Source organism: Gavialis gangeticus, unplaced genomic scaffold (assembly GCF_001723915.1).
Source record: "Gavialis gangeticus isolate Ggan-Ray unplaced genomic scaffold, GavGan_comp1, whole genome shotgun sequence".
Taxonomy (NCBI): Eukaryota; Metazoa; Chordata; order Crocodylia; family Gavialidae; genus Gavialis; species Gavialis gangeticus.
Window position 1 is genome coordinate 2186110 of NW_017729012.1, and position 19935 is coordinate 2206044.

General features: G+C 42.7%; 1 protein-coding gene across 6 annotated transcripts in view; it reads right to left on the minus strand.

Moving 5' to 3' along the window:
* Nucleotides 1-19935, minus strand: part of RAP1GAP2 (RAP1 GTPase activating protein 2) — a 318489-nt gene that overhangs the window by 29284 nt on the left and 269270 nt on the right. For all 6 annotated transcript variants that reach the window (XM_019511025.1, XM_019511028.1, XM_019511029.1 and 3 more), the window contains 8 exons: nucleotides 18277-18330; nucleotides 13199-13282; nucleotides 10745-10845; nucleotides 9068-9197; nucleotides 7945-8100; nucleotides 3904-3975; nucleotides 1745-1831; nucleotides 742-876 (listed from right to left, as the gene is read on the minus strand). In XM_019511025.1, the coding sequence (XP_019366570.1) occupies nucleotides 742-876; nucleotides 1745-1831; nucleotides 3904-3975; nucleotides 7945-8100; nucleotides 9068-9197; nucleotides 10745-10845; nucleotides 13199-13282; nucleotides 18277-18330 (819 nt within the window). The remainder of the gene's footprint in view (nucleotides 1-741; nucleotides 877-1744; nucleotides 1832-3903; nucleotides 3976-7944; nucleotides 8101-9067; nucleotides 9198-10744; nucleotides 10846-13198; nucleotides 13283-18276; nucleotides 18331-19935) is intronic.

Sequence of the window (19935 nt, forward strand, 5' to 3'; positions counted from 1 at the left end):
TCCTTTGGCTTTTTCTTCTCCTTTTTCTTTTCCCCCTTGTCCATGCCTCTATCCTGGTAGGCATGACACTATACTCATCACCCCAGAATCTCAAATCTCTTTCCCGTTCTTCTCTCCCAATCTATCATTCTCTCATTTTGTTTTCTGTATTTAAAAAAAAAGTGCAACTGCTTCTTCATCCTATTGTCAAGCCTCTGCTCTTCCTCACCCACCTGAGGAAACATCTCCCTCTGCACAGACAACCAACAGCCAGCTCTGTATAGAGATATGGCTCCCTGGCAAGGCCCGGGACTCAGTTTAATGCCATGAAAAGATCCACTGACAAAGGACCTAAGGAGATCAGAGAGCCACCGACCAGACTACTTCTACAGCTAAATCAAATCATAACAAGCCTTTGTGATCAAAGCCTCGGTTTTCTCGCTGAATACAATATACATGGTTTCAAGAGGGTATGAACAGCATTGTGCAGTGACAGGTGAAAATGTGATCAAATGCCCGGAGGAAGGGATCTCTACAACGGGCCCCAGTCCAGCCAAACAACCAAGCATGTGAGCACTGACATTGACATCAAGATTAAAGAGCTTTGCCAGGTGCAAACATTTTCTGTAAGCCCTTCTACACAGCCCCCTCAACCCTGCTTTGAAGCAGAAGCCTTTTGCCACAAAACAACTCGTTAGATCAGTGGGGGTCGGTGGGTGGAGAAGGGGTACTTGTATTTGAAGTTCTGGTGCTTTAATTTACCTTGAATGACTCCAAGAAACCTCCATGGCCTCCATTCTCAAATTTATCCTCTTCAGGCCCCAGTCCAAGCATTGCTTGCGTGTGAGCATGCAGCTCATCATGAAGGTTGTCCAGCAACGCAGCTCGTGTCCGGTCCTGAAGAATAAAGAATAAAGAGTCTCTGTTGTTTGCCTGTGGGTTGGCTTGGCATCCTGTGATAAAAATGAATGAGGGAAAAAACAAAACCTGGGTGCAACAGTCCAACCTAAGGGCTCCACGGGGCGAGAAGGAATCACACCAAACATGCCATTCAAGGAATTATCACAAGACAGCATGAAGGTAGCTATGACAGATAGACAAGGACACTTAAATACTGTGATGGTTCTTTCTTTGGCATGCTAACCCACTTATAAGCCCAACAGGGTTTACAGCCTAACAGAAGTCTGCAGCGCAGACATCCCATGTGAAATATATTCCAAGGACATTCATAGGCTGCTGTAAAGTAGCAAAGTGCCTCCTCTGCCTTCCAGACAGAGTTTGAAGAAGTAGCTGTTATAGTCACCCAGACTCTGTGGTATCAAATGAAACTCCAAAATAGTAACAGCGCTTTTGGGGTCAGGGTGGGAGGCATACTTCCCTGAACAGGCACAGAGAATAAGGGATGTTGGGCAAGGGATGGGCTCGTGAACATATGAGGTCTGGAGCATTCAGCAGTGAGAAATAAAACCTTTAGGGATATGCTCCCAGCATCCCCCGCACCAGTGGCCGCACCCCTGCAGGAGGTCAATTTCAATGGTGTTCTTAACGAAGGAGGTATTAGATAAGGAATGAGGTCTCGCTGCCCCAGTGTCAATTTTGACCTAGAAATGGCAATCCAAGACAACACCTGATTCCTGGTTCATGCACCAGTTCCTCTGACCCATATCCTGCCCTTGTGCCTAGCCCAAAAAAGAAGACAATGATGGTGATGGCAATTGTCATGGTCATGGGAGGGGGAGCAGGAAGAAAGTGGAAAGAGAAATACCTCCAGCTTTGCAAACTTGTCCGATTTGCAGCATGCATTTTCAGCATTGATGAGTTTGGTAAGCAGGAACTCCCTAAATTCTGGGTTCTAGGAGAAAACACATAAAGCCAGGTTGGTAAAAGACTTTTTAATACTCTTAGGGAGCTAAACCTTCTATTATCTTACAAACTAACAAATACATGTCTAACCATCCCGCAATAAGACTTGCACATTTGTGCATTAATAGTAAATAACCCATCTACCGCTTAGCTTTTTTTATTCTAGTCCATCAGGAGACGTAACCAAACCAGTGTTCTGTCCAGCTGGAGTGCGGACACGGTGGGGATGAGGTTCTCTAATCATCCAGCCCAGGCTGTTCATGGTAATCACACACGCAGTAATTGCCACAACTGGAGGACCTCAAGGTTGAAAGAGTCACAACTTTGGCTTTGAGTCGCATCAGAAAGATTGTGCCTCTGGCAGTGTGACACCCACTGATACTATGCTATGCATCAACTCATTCATGACTCAAAGAGAAGAGCGCAACACTTACTGAATCACCAGAGCTGTTCATTTTGTGGGCAAAGTAGGTGCAGTTGAGGTGAAATTCACTTCTGTGCAAGGGACTGGCACAAGATTCACTTAAACCCAATTTAAACCCTAAACGGAGGACTTAAGTGATGCTCAGCTCTTATACAAATCCTCTAAGCAGGTGTGAGCTTCACCCTCAATGGAGTATCAGCATATATATATATAAATATAGATAGATAGAAAGAAAGAAAGAAAGAAAGAGAAAGAAAGAAAAAGGTCAACTCAATAGAGATTTTCATAGAACCATAGAAAGGTAGGGTTGGAAGGGATCTCAGGAGGTCACATCTAATCCAACCCCCTGCTCAAAGCAGGACTGTCCCCAACTAAATGATCCCAGCCAAGGCTTTGTCTAGCTAGGTTTTGAAAACCCCAAGGATGGAGAGTCCACCACCTCTCTGGGTAACCTGTTCCAGTGTTTTACTACCGTCCTAATGAGAAAATTCTTCCTAATATTCAACCTAAACTTCCCTTGCTGCAACTTGAGATGGTTGCTCCTTGTTCTGTTGTCTGCCACCACTGAAAACAGGCCAGCTCCATCCTCGTTCGAATCCTCCTGCAGGGAGCTGAAGGCTGCTGTTAAATCCCCCCCTCACTCTCCTCTTCTTGAGATTAAATAAGCCCAGTTCCCTCAGCCTCTCCTCACCATTTTTGTCACCATCATTTTCCCCACTGTCTCTGTATGGAAAGTTCTTCAATTAAAACATTTGTTTCTGTAACAAAGTCCTTTACCTACCTCTGATGTTATGACTATAAAACAGCAGCTGTGGTGTGGGTTTAATGTTTAATTAGGAAATTGAGTATGCGGTGCATGTAAAGCAGTGATTCTCAATCAGGGTGCTGTGGCACCTTGGCATGCCTTAAGATCCTTTCAAGAGGGCCACGCAGTATTAGTACTGTTAGTTATATAAGCAAGATTGACAAGATAAAGCTGGAGATTTCCAGTGGGAATCCAGAGTGTTAATTCTTTTTTTTGACCTGCTGTGGTCTTTCTGAATTCTTTGCAACAGAAAAATTGCTCTTTTATTGTTCCATAGTCAAAAAGCAAATGATAATTAAGAGCTGATCTTTTCTGAGGGGTACCTTGAGTCTAAAAAGCATGATAAGCCCTGACCTAAGGTTATTGGTTCTCTGAAAAATATTTGCGGGTAAATTTATTTCTCGTTCCGGTAAAGTTTAAGTAGCAATGACTAGAGCAAAGGTTAAGTAGTACGGACTTGAGTCAGTCAGCGAGGGCACAGACTGGTTCAAGGTGTCCCAGGTGGCTCTGCCAATGCACCTGCCTTCACTCTCAGTGCAATTCACCCTCCATAGTTTGCCATTCCCTCCCAGACAGACAGCTCATCAGGCTGAATTATGTTAGGTGACGTGGCCGTCTCCACTAGAAGAAGAACCTCCCACAAAATTCACTGTAGCAACCAAATTAGGATTTGCTTCAGTATCTTAGAGGGTAACAGTTAACCACACACCAGCCAAAACCTGTGGATCTACCCCAACTGACACCAGGCCTTACAAACATATAGCCTGCCACATTTCATGCAGGCGGGGCCATTTTCAAACAAAATAATTGCACTTTCTCTTGCATGTCTTACTCTTTGAAATACTGGGGGGCTTGGCAAAGGAGGACCGAAGGAAGGGACATCTTCCCGGGCAGTGACAGACACCTAGGAAAACCAAAAAGAAAATATTAGTTATCTGAGTGCCAAGGTTCAGCAACAATGGCATCAAAATGTCCAGAGCACGTACTTCTTTTTGAGAACTCGGTAGCAAGCCCAGCAAGGTTATTAACAAGATTCCTACTGGAAATAGTATATACTTATTATCTGCACTGCCCATTTGTAGCCAAACTTGCTTGTATGGCCTGATAAAGAAAAGCACAGTGATGGGGTGTGTGGGGCACTAGGCTGGGACTCCCCGCTCGTTCACAGACCTGCTGGGTGACTTTGGGCAAGTCACTCGAGCCTTCTGCCCCTCTTTTTCCCCATTATCCTTTTTTTCCTTATGTGTTTAGACTAACATCCCTGGGACTGGAGCTCTCTCCTACTTTATGGGTAGGTACAGCAAATAATATCACTCTGAATCTCAACTGGGGGCTCCAGGTCTTGCACGAGGAAGAGGACGACAATGATGACAATGACACTTTTCCCTAAGCATCGGGAGTCAAGTGTCAATTCTCAGATTTAACACGGCTTGCAACGACAACTGAGATTGAACAGCAGGAAGCATTTGGGAGCGCCTCCATTGCTCTGCAGGCAGGTACAATCTACATAGTTCTTTCAATTCTTTTCCTCACCCGAGCACAAAACACGTACCCAACTCCATCCCTGACTTCCCTTAGGGGTCCATCCACATCAGCCAGGAGTGGAACAAAACCTGCAAGTGTGTCACCTCAGAGCTGACCCTCAATTGTCCAGCATGTTATAACTGCTGATAACTGCATCCATCACAATCACCCCACTGAAGCCGTGCACTTCTACCATTCAATTTGTTGCATCCACCTATTCTCTCACATTATTATTAGACGGCGCATGTCTACAGCCCTGTTCTCTAACTGGATCCTGGAGGCACTCTCACAGTACAACCAATACCAATCGTGTTTCCACGACGTGTGGCTCATTACCTCGCAGATCTGCTCTGTCGCAGACCCCCATTCCCGTTCACGTGCCCAGGGCACTCCAACACAACTTGTAGTGCCTTGGTTCCCAATCCCCAGCAGCACACGCTGTACCCTCAGCGCGGGTGAACAGGCTGGTGTACCAAGCTGGCTGATAATTTTAGCTCTTTATCTGACAAGTCAGTTGACATTGCTTGGTCAATACACTGCCTACCCTTTAATCCATGGGCCTCCAGCTGATGCTTTGGCAATCGGCTAACAGGCTAGGACGGTTAAACCAGGCAGAAAAGCAGACGCAGGGAAATTTCAGTTGGAATTCGGAGCTAAATGGGAAGGGCTCTTTGGAGCAAAGGGGAAAAGAGAAAGTAGAGAATATAATAAATCCTGCTTTTCTCTTCCAGCACTGCAGGCAGTGCCACAGAGCATGCCTGTTAGACCTAGCGCCATGGAGTTATCTTTCCATTGCAATGATTTATTGTGTGCGCCTGGCTTCTGTCCTAAGCCATCTATTTAAGTTCCAATAAACTTCACTCAGAAAGGTTAAAAGTCAAAGAAAATTATCTGCTAAGCTGACGAACGTCGAGTGAAGCCTGCAAGAACAAGCAGCTTACTGCATAAATGAGAGTCCTTTTGACCTTTTGACTGCGATCTGGGAGCACGTGCAGAAAAATGAAAGGACCTGACAGTCATCAGAGCAGGGCAGGAGTCTGCGCATGTGAACGGGCATGTGAATGGCAGCAACACTTAGACTCAACCCCCGAGGGCCCAAACAGTAAGATGGCTTGAAGAGAGAGTCACTTTCTCTCTCATGCAGGGCATTCATTCCCCTTTATGTTAACTGGCATGTGACTGTTAGGCTACAGCATCACGGGAAAGCAGCTGCATAGGAAATCCATGGAAACTGCTCTCATTTCTTCTGCCTGCCCTGTCACAGTAGGTACCGGGCTCCTATCTGGCTTTTCAGGATTTGCTTATGAGCGGTCCTGGTTGCAAGCAGCGTTTTAACAAGGTTCGCCGTAAGGAGCCAACCGAAAGTCCAGCGAAGGCAATGGAAGGACTGCCATCGATTTCAAGGAGCCTCAGCTCAATCCGCAACCAAGATCAAATGGGACCTCAAGGTCCAGTTAAGTAATCTGAAGAAACAGGACTAGTTGTGAAGAATATAAAATGCGATTTTTCAAGGAGGCTGCCAGACCGACAGATCCCTGTGGATCTCCTTGGATGCATCAATCCCAGCTCTGCAGCCATCCCAAGACTGCCACTGCAAAACAAGCCCGCTCATTCCTGCCCCCGCCCACATACCACGGAAAAAAATGCCGTGTGGTCACCACTACATTAGTACTGCCCAAGACAGGGGTCCTTAGAGCATCCCTGGGGTTGCCCCAGAAGGAGTCCCAGGCCATTTTTCCACGACGATGTGCATGTGGAATAAAAACAAGTGGGCAAGGTTTGTAGTTTGGGCCAGTCTCAGGATTGCTAAGGATGGTGGTAGGATCACAGAAACATAGGAGCACAGAATTGTAGAAAATCAGGGTTGCTTGGAAGGGACCTCAGGAGGTCACATCTAATCCAACCCCCGGCTCAAAGCAGGACCATCCCCAACTATCTCAGCCCAGGCAGGCTTTGTCTAGCCGGGTCTTAAAAACCTCCAAGAACAGAGATTCCACCACCTCTCTGGGTAGCTTGTTCCAGTGTTTCACTACCCTCCTAGTGAGAACATTTTTCCTCGTATCCAACCTAAACTTCCCTTGCTGCAACATACCCTTTAGTTCCCAAGCCAACCCCACCCATGATGGTTAGTGTCACCACAGAGGGGCTGTCTCAAAGAGACTTCTAATTACATTTACAGCTAGTGGGTCAGTGCTTTTAGTAAGGACTGCATGTTCACAATCATCTCCTTACGTTTTCCCTGTCCTGTGGATAGAAATCTTGCCAGTCCCTTTATCAACCATATCACCTTCACAAGCAAAAATATTTACCCAAAAGCTAAAACAAAGGTTAGTCTAGATCAGAGAGCTCACTTTAGAGCGATACCCATTCCCAAAGCTAATAACATATTATTCCTATTAAAACTATATTAATTTTAGAGTTACTTGTCTTAGCTTTCAGTTTGCTTTTATATGAATAATGTTTCTGTTCCTGAGGTCCAGAAATTTATTTTCAAGTTTTCATATGATGCCTTATAATCAATCTGAACAATAATCAGAAAGAATATATTCTAAATACATGTTTGAATACTGTATATGTATGTTTGAATACTATATACAAACAGTTATACAATATATACACTCTCCTAAGGCAAATATTTAAAAAACAATATACTATCTTGATATTTTCTTTGTATATATTTAATTAGTATGCTATTAAATGGAAGAGATTTTGTACATTTAGTATCACATTTAATGTTATATATGCATAAGCTAATTTTTACTTGTAGTATATTACACACACAAATATTAGTCACTTCAGTGGGCTTTGGATCAAGTCTATTGTGAGATGAACAAGGCTTTGATCCTTCAAAAATTTACATACTTAAGTTTATTAAAATGAATAGTCTCTCTCTGAATAAGCATTACTATACACATGGAATTGTGTTCACAAGATGGGAAGTCCTAATCTATTTACCCAAGTTAACACAAACTCATTAAAGGGTGACCACCATACGTTCATTTTCAGATCACAGAAGGACCTTGGAAGCGACATTCAACACTTAGGACACATATACATGCGCAGCAAGGCTGCTCAGAGGTGCTGTAATTACCGCTCTGATAGACTCCAGCGTCATGTGTGTCAGCATCCCTGCACTGAAAAATGGTGGCGGGGCACTTTAACTAGAGCTCATTTAGCGAGCTTTAGTTAAAGTGCCCCCCGCTGCCATTTTTCAGCATGGGGACGCCAATACACAAGATACTTTGGCTGCTTTAATTATAGCGGCTCTAGGAGCCTCTCTAATTAAAGCGCACCCCCCCACCCCCCGGAGCATGTATATAAACACCCTTAAATTTTGGAATTCACTTACCTTATAGGATGTGTTATCTGTTTCAGGGTTTTCCACCTGCACCACAATGTATGCATGCAGGAAATTTGAAGCAATCATGTCTGGGACAAATGGAGTGTTTTCTTCTTGAAATATGATTGCCACTATGTCATTACCAATGTGTCTCTTCCTCTGGAGCTGAATGGAGAACGGGAATATTTGGTACTTAAACTTAGCAAATAGAAAAAAATAATTACTAGGTATGATTAGTTACTTAAGTTTCCAAAGTTGAACATTTTGGATTAAGTATCCAAAATTAAAGCTAAAGGCAGGGTTAGTTCCCTGAACTCTTTAGGCTGGATAAACTAGATATGCTAACACTAGACAGAAGTTCTGGGCTGGATAAAGAAATACACTGGATGCAGTTCTTCAGCCTGTGATCAAGGTCAGGCTAAATTAGCAAAACAATTCTTTCTGGCCTTAAAAATCTATTGATCTAGTTACTTAAATCCATAGTCAAGCACCTATAACAAACTACCTAATTTTCACAGCTGCTGAGTCCCAAGAGTTCCTGATATCTCTTTAAATTAAGCCACTTCTGTTTGGGTGGTTTTTTACTGATTTAGGAATCTAAACTTGGCCATGCAAAATTGAAACATTTTGTATCTACACTGGATGAAAAATGACAGGACCACTGTTGTTACATCTCTGTTGCTGCAAATCTACAGGCTTGGACTGGCATGCCTCAGTATAACTCTTTTAGATAGGGCTATCATTTTTTTAAATTGCTATGTTTGAGTGCAACTGCAACATGGGTACAGCTATATTCTTATAACAATATAAAATAGTTGCCCTTTCTCACCATAAAGTGGCTAGATGGGTATAATGGCTTCATATTGGTACAATAAAATAAAAGGAAATTTCCATGGGTTTTTTGTTTCAAATATCTTGACTTCTTCAAATTCGGTTTTTTAATTTTTTTTTTTTTAAACAAAACTCAAACACTTCTGCAAAACAGAGATGAACTCGTGAAATGTTTCAGGATCACTGCAGGTGCACAGAAATATCCTAGCCCGTTCCAATTTAAACTTACATTCAATTCTAACATTCAGCTTTTATATCTTTTTAAAGATTTCTCTCTAAAACATATTCAGCAGTCTCTTACCTGCTGTGTATCTCCCTCAGTAAAGGGCAGCTTTGTAGAGACATGAAACATTATCTCTCTGTCCCTGAAGACAGTGTACACGGATTCAGCACCCGTCTGCCCATGTGTTACATCCAAACCTCCTCGGAAACTAGAAACAAACAGACATGTTGATGAGAACAGAAGCAACGATAACTGAATATTCACTAAAAGCCACAGCTGGTTGTCAAGTTACCCAATAACACAGAAAACTAACTCCATAAGGAGTAGCTAGTTAATAGAAGACAGAACTCTTATCTGTATATTTGTATTCAATATTATTATTGGCAGCTGGGGTTAGGTTATATATTAGCAACATTTTCAGTTGCCTAAGGTGCAGGAAATGAAATCACTGTATGTGTATGTGTATATATGTATGTATGTGTGTGTGTGTATGCCTATATATACACATATAGGTGTATGTATATATGTAGATATCTATATATATCTATGTATATGTCTGTCTATATTTTTATATATGAAAATGATGCTAATATAAAGATGTTTTAGATATAGATATATAGATATCTATCTAGATATTTATAGATATAGATATAACAACTGAGTCCATACACACGCACACACACATCTTATATACACACATATATTAAAGACACACACAAACTAGCTGAACATTTCAATCCTATAGACAGCATTTCCATCTCTAATCATCAGCAGAATCTGGAAGCCCAAAACAATGTGATTGCAGAGGGCACAAGACAATGAATCAGAAGGTTTCAGAAATTAAAAGAAACCAACATTATTTCAAGGTTGTTTGTGAAAGCTGCTGAAAGTTTGGTTGGGTTAAGACCCCGTGGGCTAAGCAAGTCCTCAGTCTTTTTCCTCACACCCCAGCCAGAGAAGTAATAAAATTCAGTTCTTGTAACTTAATGAAGACACCTGCCCCCACCCACCCCCAGTAGATAGACTGAGACCCACCAACCTCATTTCATCTGTGCCCTCAGAGAATAAAAACTTCTGGACCTCATCTATGAGAAGCCTCATCCTGCGATTCCTCAGCACACAAACACCTCCCACTGCAACCAACAGGAGAGCTTGCAGGGTCTGGCTTCATGCTACCTTCATCGTGGACCACTAGGAAAGTTTGACCTCCCAAGCAAGCTCAGGCTTGCACAAATCTGCACCCAACAAGCCATGGTTAAACAGGGAAGCTTCAGCAGCATTTCTACAAGGCAGCTCAGTGGGATTCTCCTTCCCCAGATACACCCTCCTGACAAGCTATTGCAGCTCCAACTACCAGGGGATTTTTCTGTACTTTGTGTCTCCTATGCAATGTTCCAGCAGTGCTGAGGACCTGATGCCATGAATCAGTACCATTGGAACAAATTCTGGCGATATCCAGGAGACTGCTCTGGGCGTGTGTCTATATGAGTTTGTTTTATTTAGGACTGAAAATAAACCAGATTGTCTCAAAACCACAGAAAAACACATTCTTGGGAGTTTTTTTGGCAGGTCTGTTCCATTGAGTAACTCCCCAGGTTTGGAATAACAAGCCAAAGCCAGATTTGTTTCTCATTTACACAGCTCAGCCCAGCAACAAAATGACTCTTGCTTTCACACAGTGAATATTTTTACACTTTAAGTAATCTCTTGTTAACTTCATTTGTAAAACAGTCTCTTTTATGTTTTTTTACTGACCCTTTAAAGTCCTGGAGGGTTATGGTATCGCCTAACAAACTCAAGAAGTTCTTGAATGCTGGGCTCTCTTCATTGTTTCCAAACAACTCTTCCTCTAAGGTCTGCAAAATACATCAATATGTGATGTTTAACAAATCGCAGCCTGCTTTTTCACCCTGAGATGCAGAAGCCACACTTTAAAGGCATGTTAAAATGAAAGATGCACAGAGCAAAAAAGTGTCTGAAATATCAGCGGTCAGACCTTTATTGTTCACACTGGTCTCCTTGCTTCTGATCTAGCTCCATTGGACTGTCGACATAAATCAGTGTTTGGGGACCTGAAATAATACCCCTTGAATTTGAGCAGCCCCAAAGTTGGGGTGTGGGAAAGGAGGGTGACAGTGCTCACAACCTGGCACCGGTAATGATCTTCATGACTTCTGGACTCTGGAGTGCCTGTGGGTATGACTTTTGGTAGCTCCAGTGTCACCCTTGGAAATGCATGTTTCACATTCCCCCCCAGTAGCTTGAGATTAAATAGAAAGGTACTGGTGCCCCTGCCCCTGTATAGAGAGGATACTGTCTATTCAAACTAGGAAAGAATGGAAACTTAAAAAAAGAAAAACTAACATGAACTCGAGCTAGTAACATCATTAAACTTGAATTTTACTGCTCATGAAAGGCCCACAAACTATCTTTTTTGGCAAGCTTTGATCATCTTTGAAGCTTAAAGAAGAATGGCTTGAAAATGAGGTATACAGCCCAAGGGTATCTATGAAAAATGCTGCTGCCCAAGGGCAGAATAATCTTTTATCCCTTTGTCAAATCCAACGGAACAAACATTTTTAGGCGCCTGTCTCAGAAAATAAATATGCTAAATAAAAAACACGGGAAATGTCAATAACCAAATGGCAGGTTGATTTTTTGACATTGTTTCCATCTTTCTTACTGCAGCAAAGTCAAAAAAATGAATCATCCTGCACATCAGGTTGATTCAAGCAGTCAGCTCTGATGGGTGCCTATGGACTCCGATTCATCTTACACTTTCTGAAAAGAAAAAAAAAACCCATAAAGAGCCGGCTCTCCTGTTTCCAGCAATCAGTCACATCAACAGTGCTTACTGGTGCTGTATGTGTGGTCTACTTCTTCATCATAATGAAAGCTTCTTGGCTAGAGTTATGTAATTTAGGAAGTGGGCAACAGAGGGCAACTGCAGGGGTGGCCAAGGGAAGTCCACTCAAGTGTGTGGAAAATTGTGATTGACAATCAGACATTTCTACAATCCCTCCTCGGCCTTTCCCATCACTAAAATGAAGCTACCTCTGTTATGTAGCATGACAGCTGTTTTTTTTGCCACATGGTGCTATTACTACTGCACCACGGTTTCAGACAAATGAGTAGGGGATGTTTCCATTTGATCCTGCTGAGGGATTTTGGAAACCTTCAATTTAAAATATTGCCTTTGCATTTTCAGCCTCATCTACCCCTTTCCTTACACCCACCTCTGTTGTGATGCCCACAGATGACTCCCATTTGGCAAGCAGCAGGCTGAGACTTTCATTTTTCTATTGGATGCTATTTATGTTGTAACTTCATCCTCCCAACCCTGTCTCTTTCCATTGGCCTCTCTGTTCATCTGTCCCATACCTAGCACACAAGTTGTCTGAGGCAAGGACCAAACGCTTTGCAATTGGCCTCTAGAGTGCTTAACGCATTGTGGCACTTATCCCGGGCTGAGTCTCCTAGATGGCGCGGCAATTCAAACAATATGGAATATTTACAATAGGAAAGTGCACAATAGGCCTAGGCTCCAATGAAGTCTTAATAAAAGTTCCTGCAGGCAACTGTGGAAGGACTGAAAAAGCTCTTGGGAGAAAGTATGGCTAATACCAAATCCAAATTAATACTTCATTAAAAAATCAGAATCTTAATCATCTTGCTATTGGTATATTTTGAAACAAAGAGACCTTCATTAAGTTCTTTGCATTAGTTATTCTGTACAAAATAAGATGCAATGCAGAAAGATAATTAGAATGCCTCTCAGAATAATCTCTGTTAAATTATAAGGTTCATCTATGTCTGTCTTTTGTACCCTAAACTCCTAGGTTAATGAAAGCATTTTCAGTGAACACATGTCTTCATAGCCTACAGTCTTCCAAAACAAATGTAAGTGCTTGACTATCTAAACACACATTTGATTAAAAATACATGGTTGCTAAAGTGTGGTTTCAGGTTAGTTTATTTGCAGGGCTTGATTTGCATATTCATTTTTTCAATCATTTATTAACAAGCAAGAAATATCTGCAAGTAATAAGAAACATTTTATAGGAAAGAAAACACCATAATGCAGTACATCTCACACAACAAAATTAACCTCGAGCCCCATTTTCAGAAGTGCTTATTGTCTTGAATTGCTTACGGAAATCGGTCCCTATAGCAACTTGTGCTAAATAACAATACCCTGGGGTTTCTTACCTGCTTGAATTTTTGATAGATCACACCAAACTTAAACGTATTATTGACTTCATGTTCATCATACGACACTATCATCTGAGATGCCTGGAATAAAACAGAGGTTGAAATGATTTTGACCTGTACGTCATAGTCAAAGCATTACCAGGAAAAACGATAGTGTCTTTGAGAAGCACCACGCCTGAACAAAATGGCAAGGTTGTATTGGCAGGGTAGATCAGGCTTCCATCCACACACAGCTCCAAATCCTTATTACTCATTTATGAAGTGCCGTGCATGTTCATGGCTCAGTACAGTGGAAAGACAGGCTCAGACAGATTAGAAGTTATTGCCCCAAATGGCTTACAATCATAAGGCACTAGAAAGGACAAAGAAGACATAAAAAGAACAACTAGGGTGTACAGGAGGAAGGAAGAATGCTTCATCAAATTAAGGTCTTTTCCAGTAGTTTCTTTAAAAAGGAAATGGAGGGAGTTGAGTCTGTTTTACAGACAAGGCCATTTCGGGACCATGGAAGTAAAAGGCCTGGAAATGCGTGTTGCTGAAAAAGACCAAGGAGGGAGAGAGGTGTATAAAGGGTGGGTTCAAAGGAATAGGATGGGATACAGACTGCAGAAGGATAAAAAGAAGCTGTAAGCAAGGCCAACGCCAGGGAAAACTGACAGCCTGGAACATCTGGGAGCTAATAAACCAATGGGGGAGGTGAACATGAAGAGACAGATGCAGTTCAACTAGTACAGGAAGGAAAACCAAAATGAAATTTCCACAGAATTATAAGCCAAAATTTCAACAGTGCCCACAGTTTCTTAATGGATAGTTTCAAATGCATTCCCCAGCCAGCCTCCTTTGAGGTTGACTCCACCTTGACTTCAGCAGAGTCTTTTGATGCTCACCAGCTATGGTGCCCGAAACACAAAAGATGTGGAGAACCCAGAGCTCACACAGTCTTTAAATGAGTTAGGGTAAAACTTCCCCACAGCTTGAAGTTACTTATGGCTAAAGCACTCATGGGAACCTCATTAATGGCCATATTTAGAACACCTTTATTTAAAAGAGATACATTTATGTATTTCAAATGAATGTAAGTTAATAGGAGAGCAGCTGTCAAAGCCATTTTTCATATTAAAGTATGCAACAGACATTCTCAAATTTCCAAATGACTAGTCAGTAGCATTATGAATAATAAAAAAATGACAGAATAAAATCATATTGCCCTTGGTTCACATCAAAAGGTAGCAAAAGTGCCTTATAAATGTACTGTGTCTCCAGCATAAGAGATTCATAAAAATTATGAATGGGCTTTTGTTTCCCAATAAAAGGTTTCTCTGGAAGCACAACTGCATCAATCCAAGAGTTCTGAAGTCTTGATCAAGGAAACAAACTAGATCCAGGTGCCACATCACTTTTGAAGTGCTTAATTTGGCCTATCTCATACCTGTCCCACCATCTGTGAGCAGACACTGAGCTGGTATAAATTGTCACAGCTCTACTGAGCCATGACAATTCTACTCTGCCTATGGATGTGCCCACCCCACCCCACATGCCCTCCATTTCTCAATCTGCAGTGCAATTATCTAGTTGAACTGAGCCTGTGTGTGGATTGACGCAGCCCACTTATTCATATTTTATACCACCTAAACCTAGAAAAGGGTAGCTACCCATATAATCTGCCTGTTGGTGGGCCAGACCCTCAGCAGATCTCACTTGGCATAGATAAGGATCTACGTCTATGTTTCTCCTCCCTGTAATGGTTGGGAGACTTAAAATAGTAAGAGCTCTCTTCATCTATCAGCTAGTGGAGTTATTCCTTTAGCCTAAGCAGAAGCGGCTTAGGCGACTAGTACCGATAGTCTTCAGGTTCAAATTCTGTCAAGGCTCCATGTGGAGCAAAGACTGTACCTTTGGAAAACCATATTAATGTGGACCTCCTAATCTAGACTGTGACTTTCCAGTGACCCCAAGTAAATGAGAATTTGCTCTCTAACTCCTCTACCCTTAAGAACCCTTACATGGTTGAAGAACAACCATTATTGCTCTTCAGTGGGGTTGATGGCCACTGTGGAATCAGTCTGACCCTCTTAGGTTAGTTATGTGAATGTATTCAAATTGGCTATAATAAATATTTTCATTTTATCCCCTGCATGGCATCTGCAGATATTCTGCTTCCGCCAATGGGGGCTTCATTGTAAAAAAAGTTGGACAATTCCAAACCATTTACTATTCAGGAATGGTTTCTTTAGTCTTATCCTGTTTTACTCTCTTTGAAGAATTCAAGTCCAGAACAAACTATGCCATAACAATTATGAATATAATCCCTGTGTTCCTGCAACCATCTTGCAGTTAGGATGTGGTCATCGACCCTGGAGGATTCAAATGATTAATTGAAGAGTTATAGCACTGAGATAGAGGGTTCTCAGAAGCATCAAGACTTTGTGCAAAAGTGGGGCTGAACATATAGCTCATGATCATCTTTTGGTTCATGTGCTATGCCACAATAAAATGTTTGCAATAGGGTCCTTCCTAGGGTGGCTGTGAAGCCCCTTAGCCCTTGTCACCTCTGCTTTCTTTGGGGCCATTCCCCTTCAACTCTCCTGCCACACCTTGCTGTAATTATACTTTTTCAAAAGGGAGGCTACGCCAGGGCTCCCCAAGTCAGATCTTATGCTCAGGTGTCCCTACTCATAGCCTGAAGAGCTAATTTTACGGCCTCCTCATCCCCCCTTCTAGCCACCCCCAAGCATCACAGATATTACCAATCATCACTCACTGGCTCAGGCCTGCATCTTCTGCCCCTCCTAGGCTCAGGCTGCTGTCTCCTGCCCACACCTCAGCACTTCACCTGTCTTGTTTACTCCTGGGCATGGCCCTGGGTCCCTAACCCTGTTTCCAACTCTTAGAGGCACTTGGCCCTGACCCTGTCTCTGCCCTTCTCCGAGCTGTGTGTCCCTGCCCCTGCCAGTCTCCAGCTGTGGCCCTCCTCAGCCTTTGACCCTCCCTGGCCCTGATCCTAGACCAGTTGAGATCTCTGGGCTCCATGGCCCTGCCAGTCTCCAGTTGTACCCCTCCTCGACCTTTGGTCCCTACTCCCGAGACCTGACCCTTCTCCTAGGATGGCTGAGACCTGCTGAGTTATAGGTTCTTACCCCTCCTGGGCTACAGGCCCCAGACCCTGGCTATGGCCCTGCTCCTTGGCCTTGGCCCCTATCCCCTCTTCTGGGCCAGTTGAGACCTCCACCCCTACTATAGTCTCAGTCCCTAAACCACTAGCCTTGCTTACCCCAGCTCAGTGTCTCAGTATTAATCAGGAGCCTTGCTACAGTCCTGCTGCTCAGGAGCAATTCCCTCCAAGGCTCTCCAGGCTAGACTGTCTGCTCAGCTCGACCTCGGACTTATACACTGCTAGCCCAGACCCTTTAGGACATGTGGTTCCTAATTGCCCCCTGCCACACCTACAGGCTGCTTCTCACCCAGTCTGCCTTCTCTTATAGTAGGAGCACCAAGCCTCTTGCTACAATGCTTCATCCCAAAGCAGAATAAACTACCTGCCCAGGCGTTTTTATAACTGTTAAGTCATTTCAGGGGTCACGCCTCCTCTCATGCGCAACCAAAAATTTGCCCCCATGCTTGTGACCAGAATTGGATCCTCAGATAGGCACAATGGGTGAAGTGTTTTATTGCTGCTGGGGTCTCGGGGGCGTTTCTGTGGGCCTCCTCAGCCAATACATTTCAGAATTTCACCTTAAATCTCTAGAGCTGCAGCATCATCACTAAAGCTGTTTTAGAGCTGCAGAGTCATCACTAAACCCGACTGTTGCAGAGAGGTTCATGTGACCATTTACTATACTTTCAAGCCTTGGGAGATGGGATTCTCAAACCAAAGAATTTATGTTTTCACTTCAGCTTCAAGCAACCCTACATGTTTTAGGGCGAGACCAGCTTAGATTCACTTATCCCTTACATATCAGGTGAAACCCATGAGTTCCAGATCATTTTCTCACAAAAGACAAAACTGGCCCTCAGTTTGCTCAAATGTGGGCTCGTATTAGCAGAGAATCTTAATAAAATCTCAATGAACTTTTCAAAAGGGTGGGGGTTAGAAATATGGAGCTTTTCATGGAATCCCAAACTCTGCTAATCTCCAAGTTATCAGGTCTACTGCTTTGGGCGCATAGCCGTGACTGGCGTGTCGTAGTGACCAAAGCTCTTTAAACTGTCCAGTGTGTATGCATTAATGCCAGACTCCTACCAAAAATGACCTACTGACTACATAAGAGATTTGGATGGTTTGACTTTAAATGACATAAACTTTAGAAAGCAGGACCACCACCCCCCACACACACCAATTTACAAGCTGCTGTTCACCCTAAAACACAGAGAAATTGGGGAACAGTCTCTTCTCTAATTTCTACGGAGCTCAGTGATATCACGGCCCTCACTTAAATAGAACCAGCATTATTCTAAGTTCAAAACAACTGGCATATAGTGCGCAGAATTGGTTCATTATGGTAATCTGTCTATTTTGGGAATTTCCAAGATTGTATACCAATTTATCCAATTAAAAATAGAATCTTAAAAGCTACATGGTTCAGAAGAAACTTCCTTAAAGATACACAGCCAGACGTAGACAGCATTTGCTTCTGTGGTCCATATAAGGGAGCCCTTTGTGAAAAGGGGACACTGACACCTGTCATATCATAGGGTACTAATTTTTTGTGATCTTGATTCAGGTAAGATGACTGAAGCCAGGGAAAAAGTTCAGTGTTTTATTCTTCCCGAGTGTCACACCCATTAATAAGGGTGCGTGATACAGTGCATCATATATATTCCCTATCATTCACCCTTATTAAACTCCTCTCAGCGCTGCATCAGGAGTTAAGAATTTTGCAAGGAGGAGAGGGGAAATCCAAGGAAAAAGGTTACTTCCCACCATTATTTGTGCAGCTAACTTCCCAGTTAATATACCCTCCCATTTTGCACATGAAAATAAGCACACAAATTAAGTGTGCAATTGCACAAGCAGTTTTGAAAGTCAAACTAGCCAGCCATTCTTCACCAAAATACTTTACGCTCTTGAACCTTACCTTGGGATACAGCACTGGGTTAAATTTCAGTCCGGAGGCATCATCACAGAAAGCCTGTCATGAAGACAAAAAGACTTGACATGAGGAAGCTGGACTGGTTTTACAGAAGCAGCTGGATCCTTTCTACCCTTCAACAGGGCTAGGGACATACACATACACACACACAATTCCCTGAGGGCTCATCTTCTCCAGCATACAGGCAAAACTGATTCTGATCTGAACAGCAAACCCCACCAGTATTCCCCTTTCCTTATGTATGTGGTACTGCAATCGGGGGAAATATTTAGTCCAAAGTAAATTCGAAGTCAAGACATTAATATAAGGAGCCAAACTCTGTCCTACGATGCATGCATCATTCTCACAGCTTCTTCCCTAAATAGAATTCAAGTTATTTTGGAAATTGGACAGGTGAAGTTATACACAGCCCTTGCCTTTTTACACTCAAGGGATGGCACAAAATAGAGCAATGCAAATAATGATTCATTGACATTTAACTGCCACACATATAGAATTTTATTTCTGTATCCATTCACTGTTCCCCACTTTTCACCCAGCTTTGTGTGTGAACAACCACAAACCAATGAAGGAGAAGAAAGATTTGTTGCTTGTAAAGGGTAAATCACACACACAACAGAAGAACCTGCTGGACCTTAGGACTCCAATACCAGCTGCTTAGTTGCGAGTGGCTCTTTGAAAAAATGTTATGGGCATGTTATGTTATGGGCATGCGTGGTAGTGTTATGTGTTTGTACTTGACAGCACACAACAGGTTTGCCTTTCTGGCAATCATGAATAATGTAAAACATGGGGTAGCTATCTCTATCAATCCTTCTACAAGCTCTGTAGGTCTCTCTTCCTTTTGAAGTGGAAACTGTTTGCCACAATTTATGTAAGGATGCTGTTGTGGTTCATTGGTTAGTACTGGCAATTCATGTGGCTTCTGCACCAAGCAAGTCTGTGCGCCACTGATTTTGGTAACCAATCACAGAGCTCAACAACTACACTCATGAATAGTGACTAAGGGCAGCAAACAATTTGCCAGCAACCTACAGACTGATATTTTTTTTTAAATCCCAAAGCATCCAAACAAACGGACAAAAATCACAGTCTGTCCTCGCACTACACGTGATCCAGATGAAACACAAAAATGGCCCAATTGACTACATGGCAATTTGTTTCCCTCCATAGCTAGAGTAAGAACTGAAATAAAGCTGTATGATGATCACAACAAATTGTTCCCTGCAGAAAAGGATGCAGTGTGCAGGCAAATTAAAACAGTGCTTTTTGGTGCTTGTCACACAGAGGGTGTACATATTGCACATGTGTATGTGTGCATGCGTGCATGTGTGGCCATGCATATTGCTACCCAGATGCTGTGAGCCTAACGCCTAAAATACTGGAAAAAGCTTTTACAAGCTTTTCTTTGTGGATATAAATTATTTTAGAGCTGCCCCCACCCTGAATTCATTTTATGGCTCTCTCTCCTTTCTAGCAGCAGTAAACCATTCTTGCTGTCATGTGTAACATGCAATAACAACCACCAATAATACCTCATGCAGTGCTCCTAAAGCACAACTCAAAGGTCTCAAAGATCACTGAGATTTACAATCATTAGTCTATACTGCAATCACTCGAATCAAGAGAGAAGGTTTAACAGAG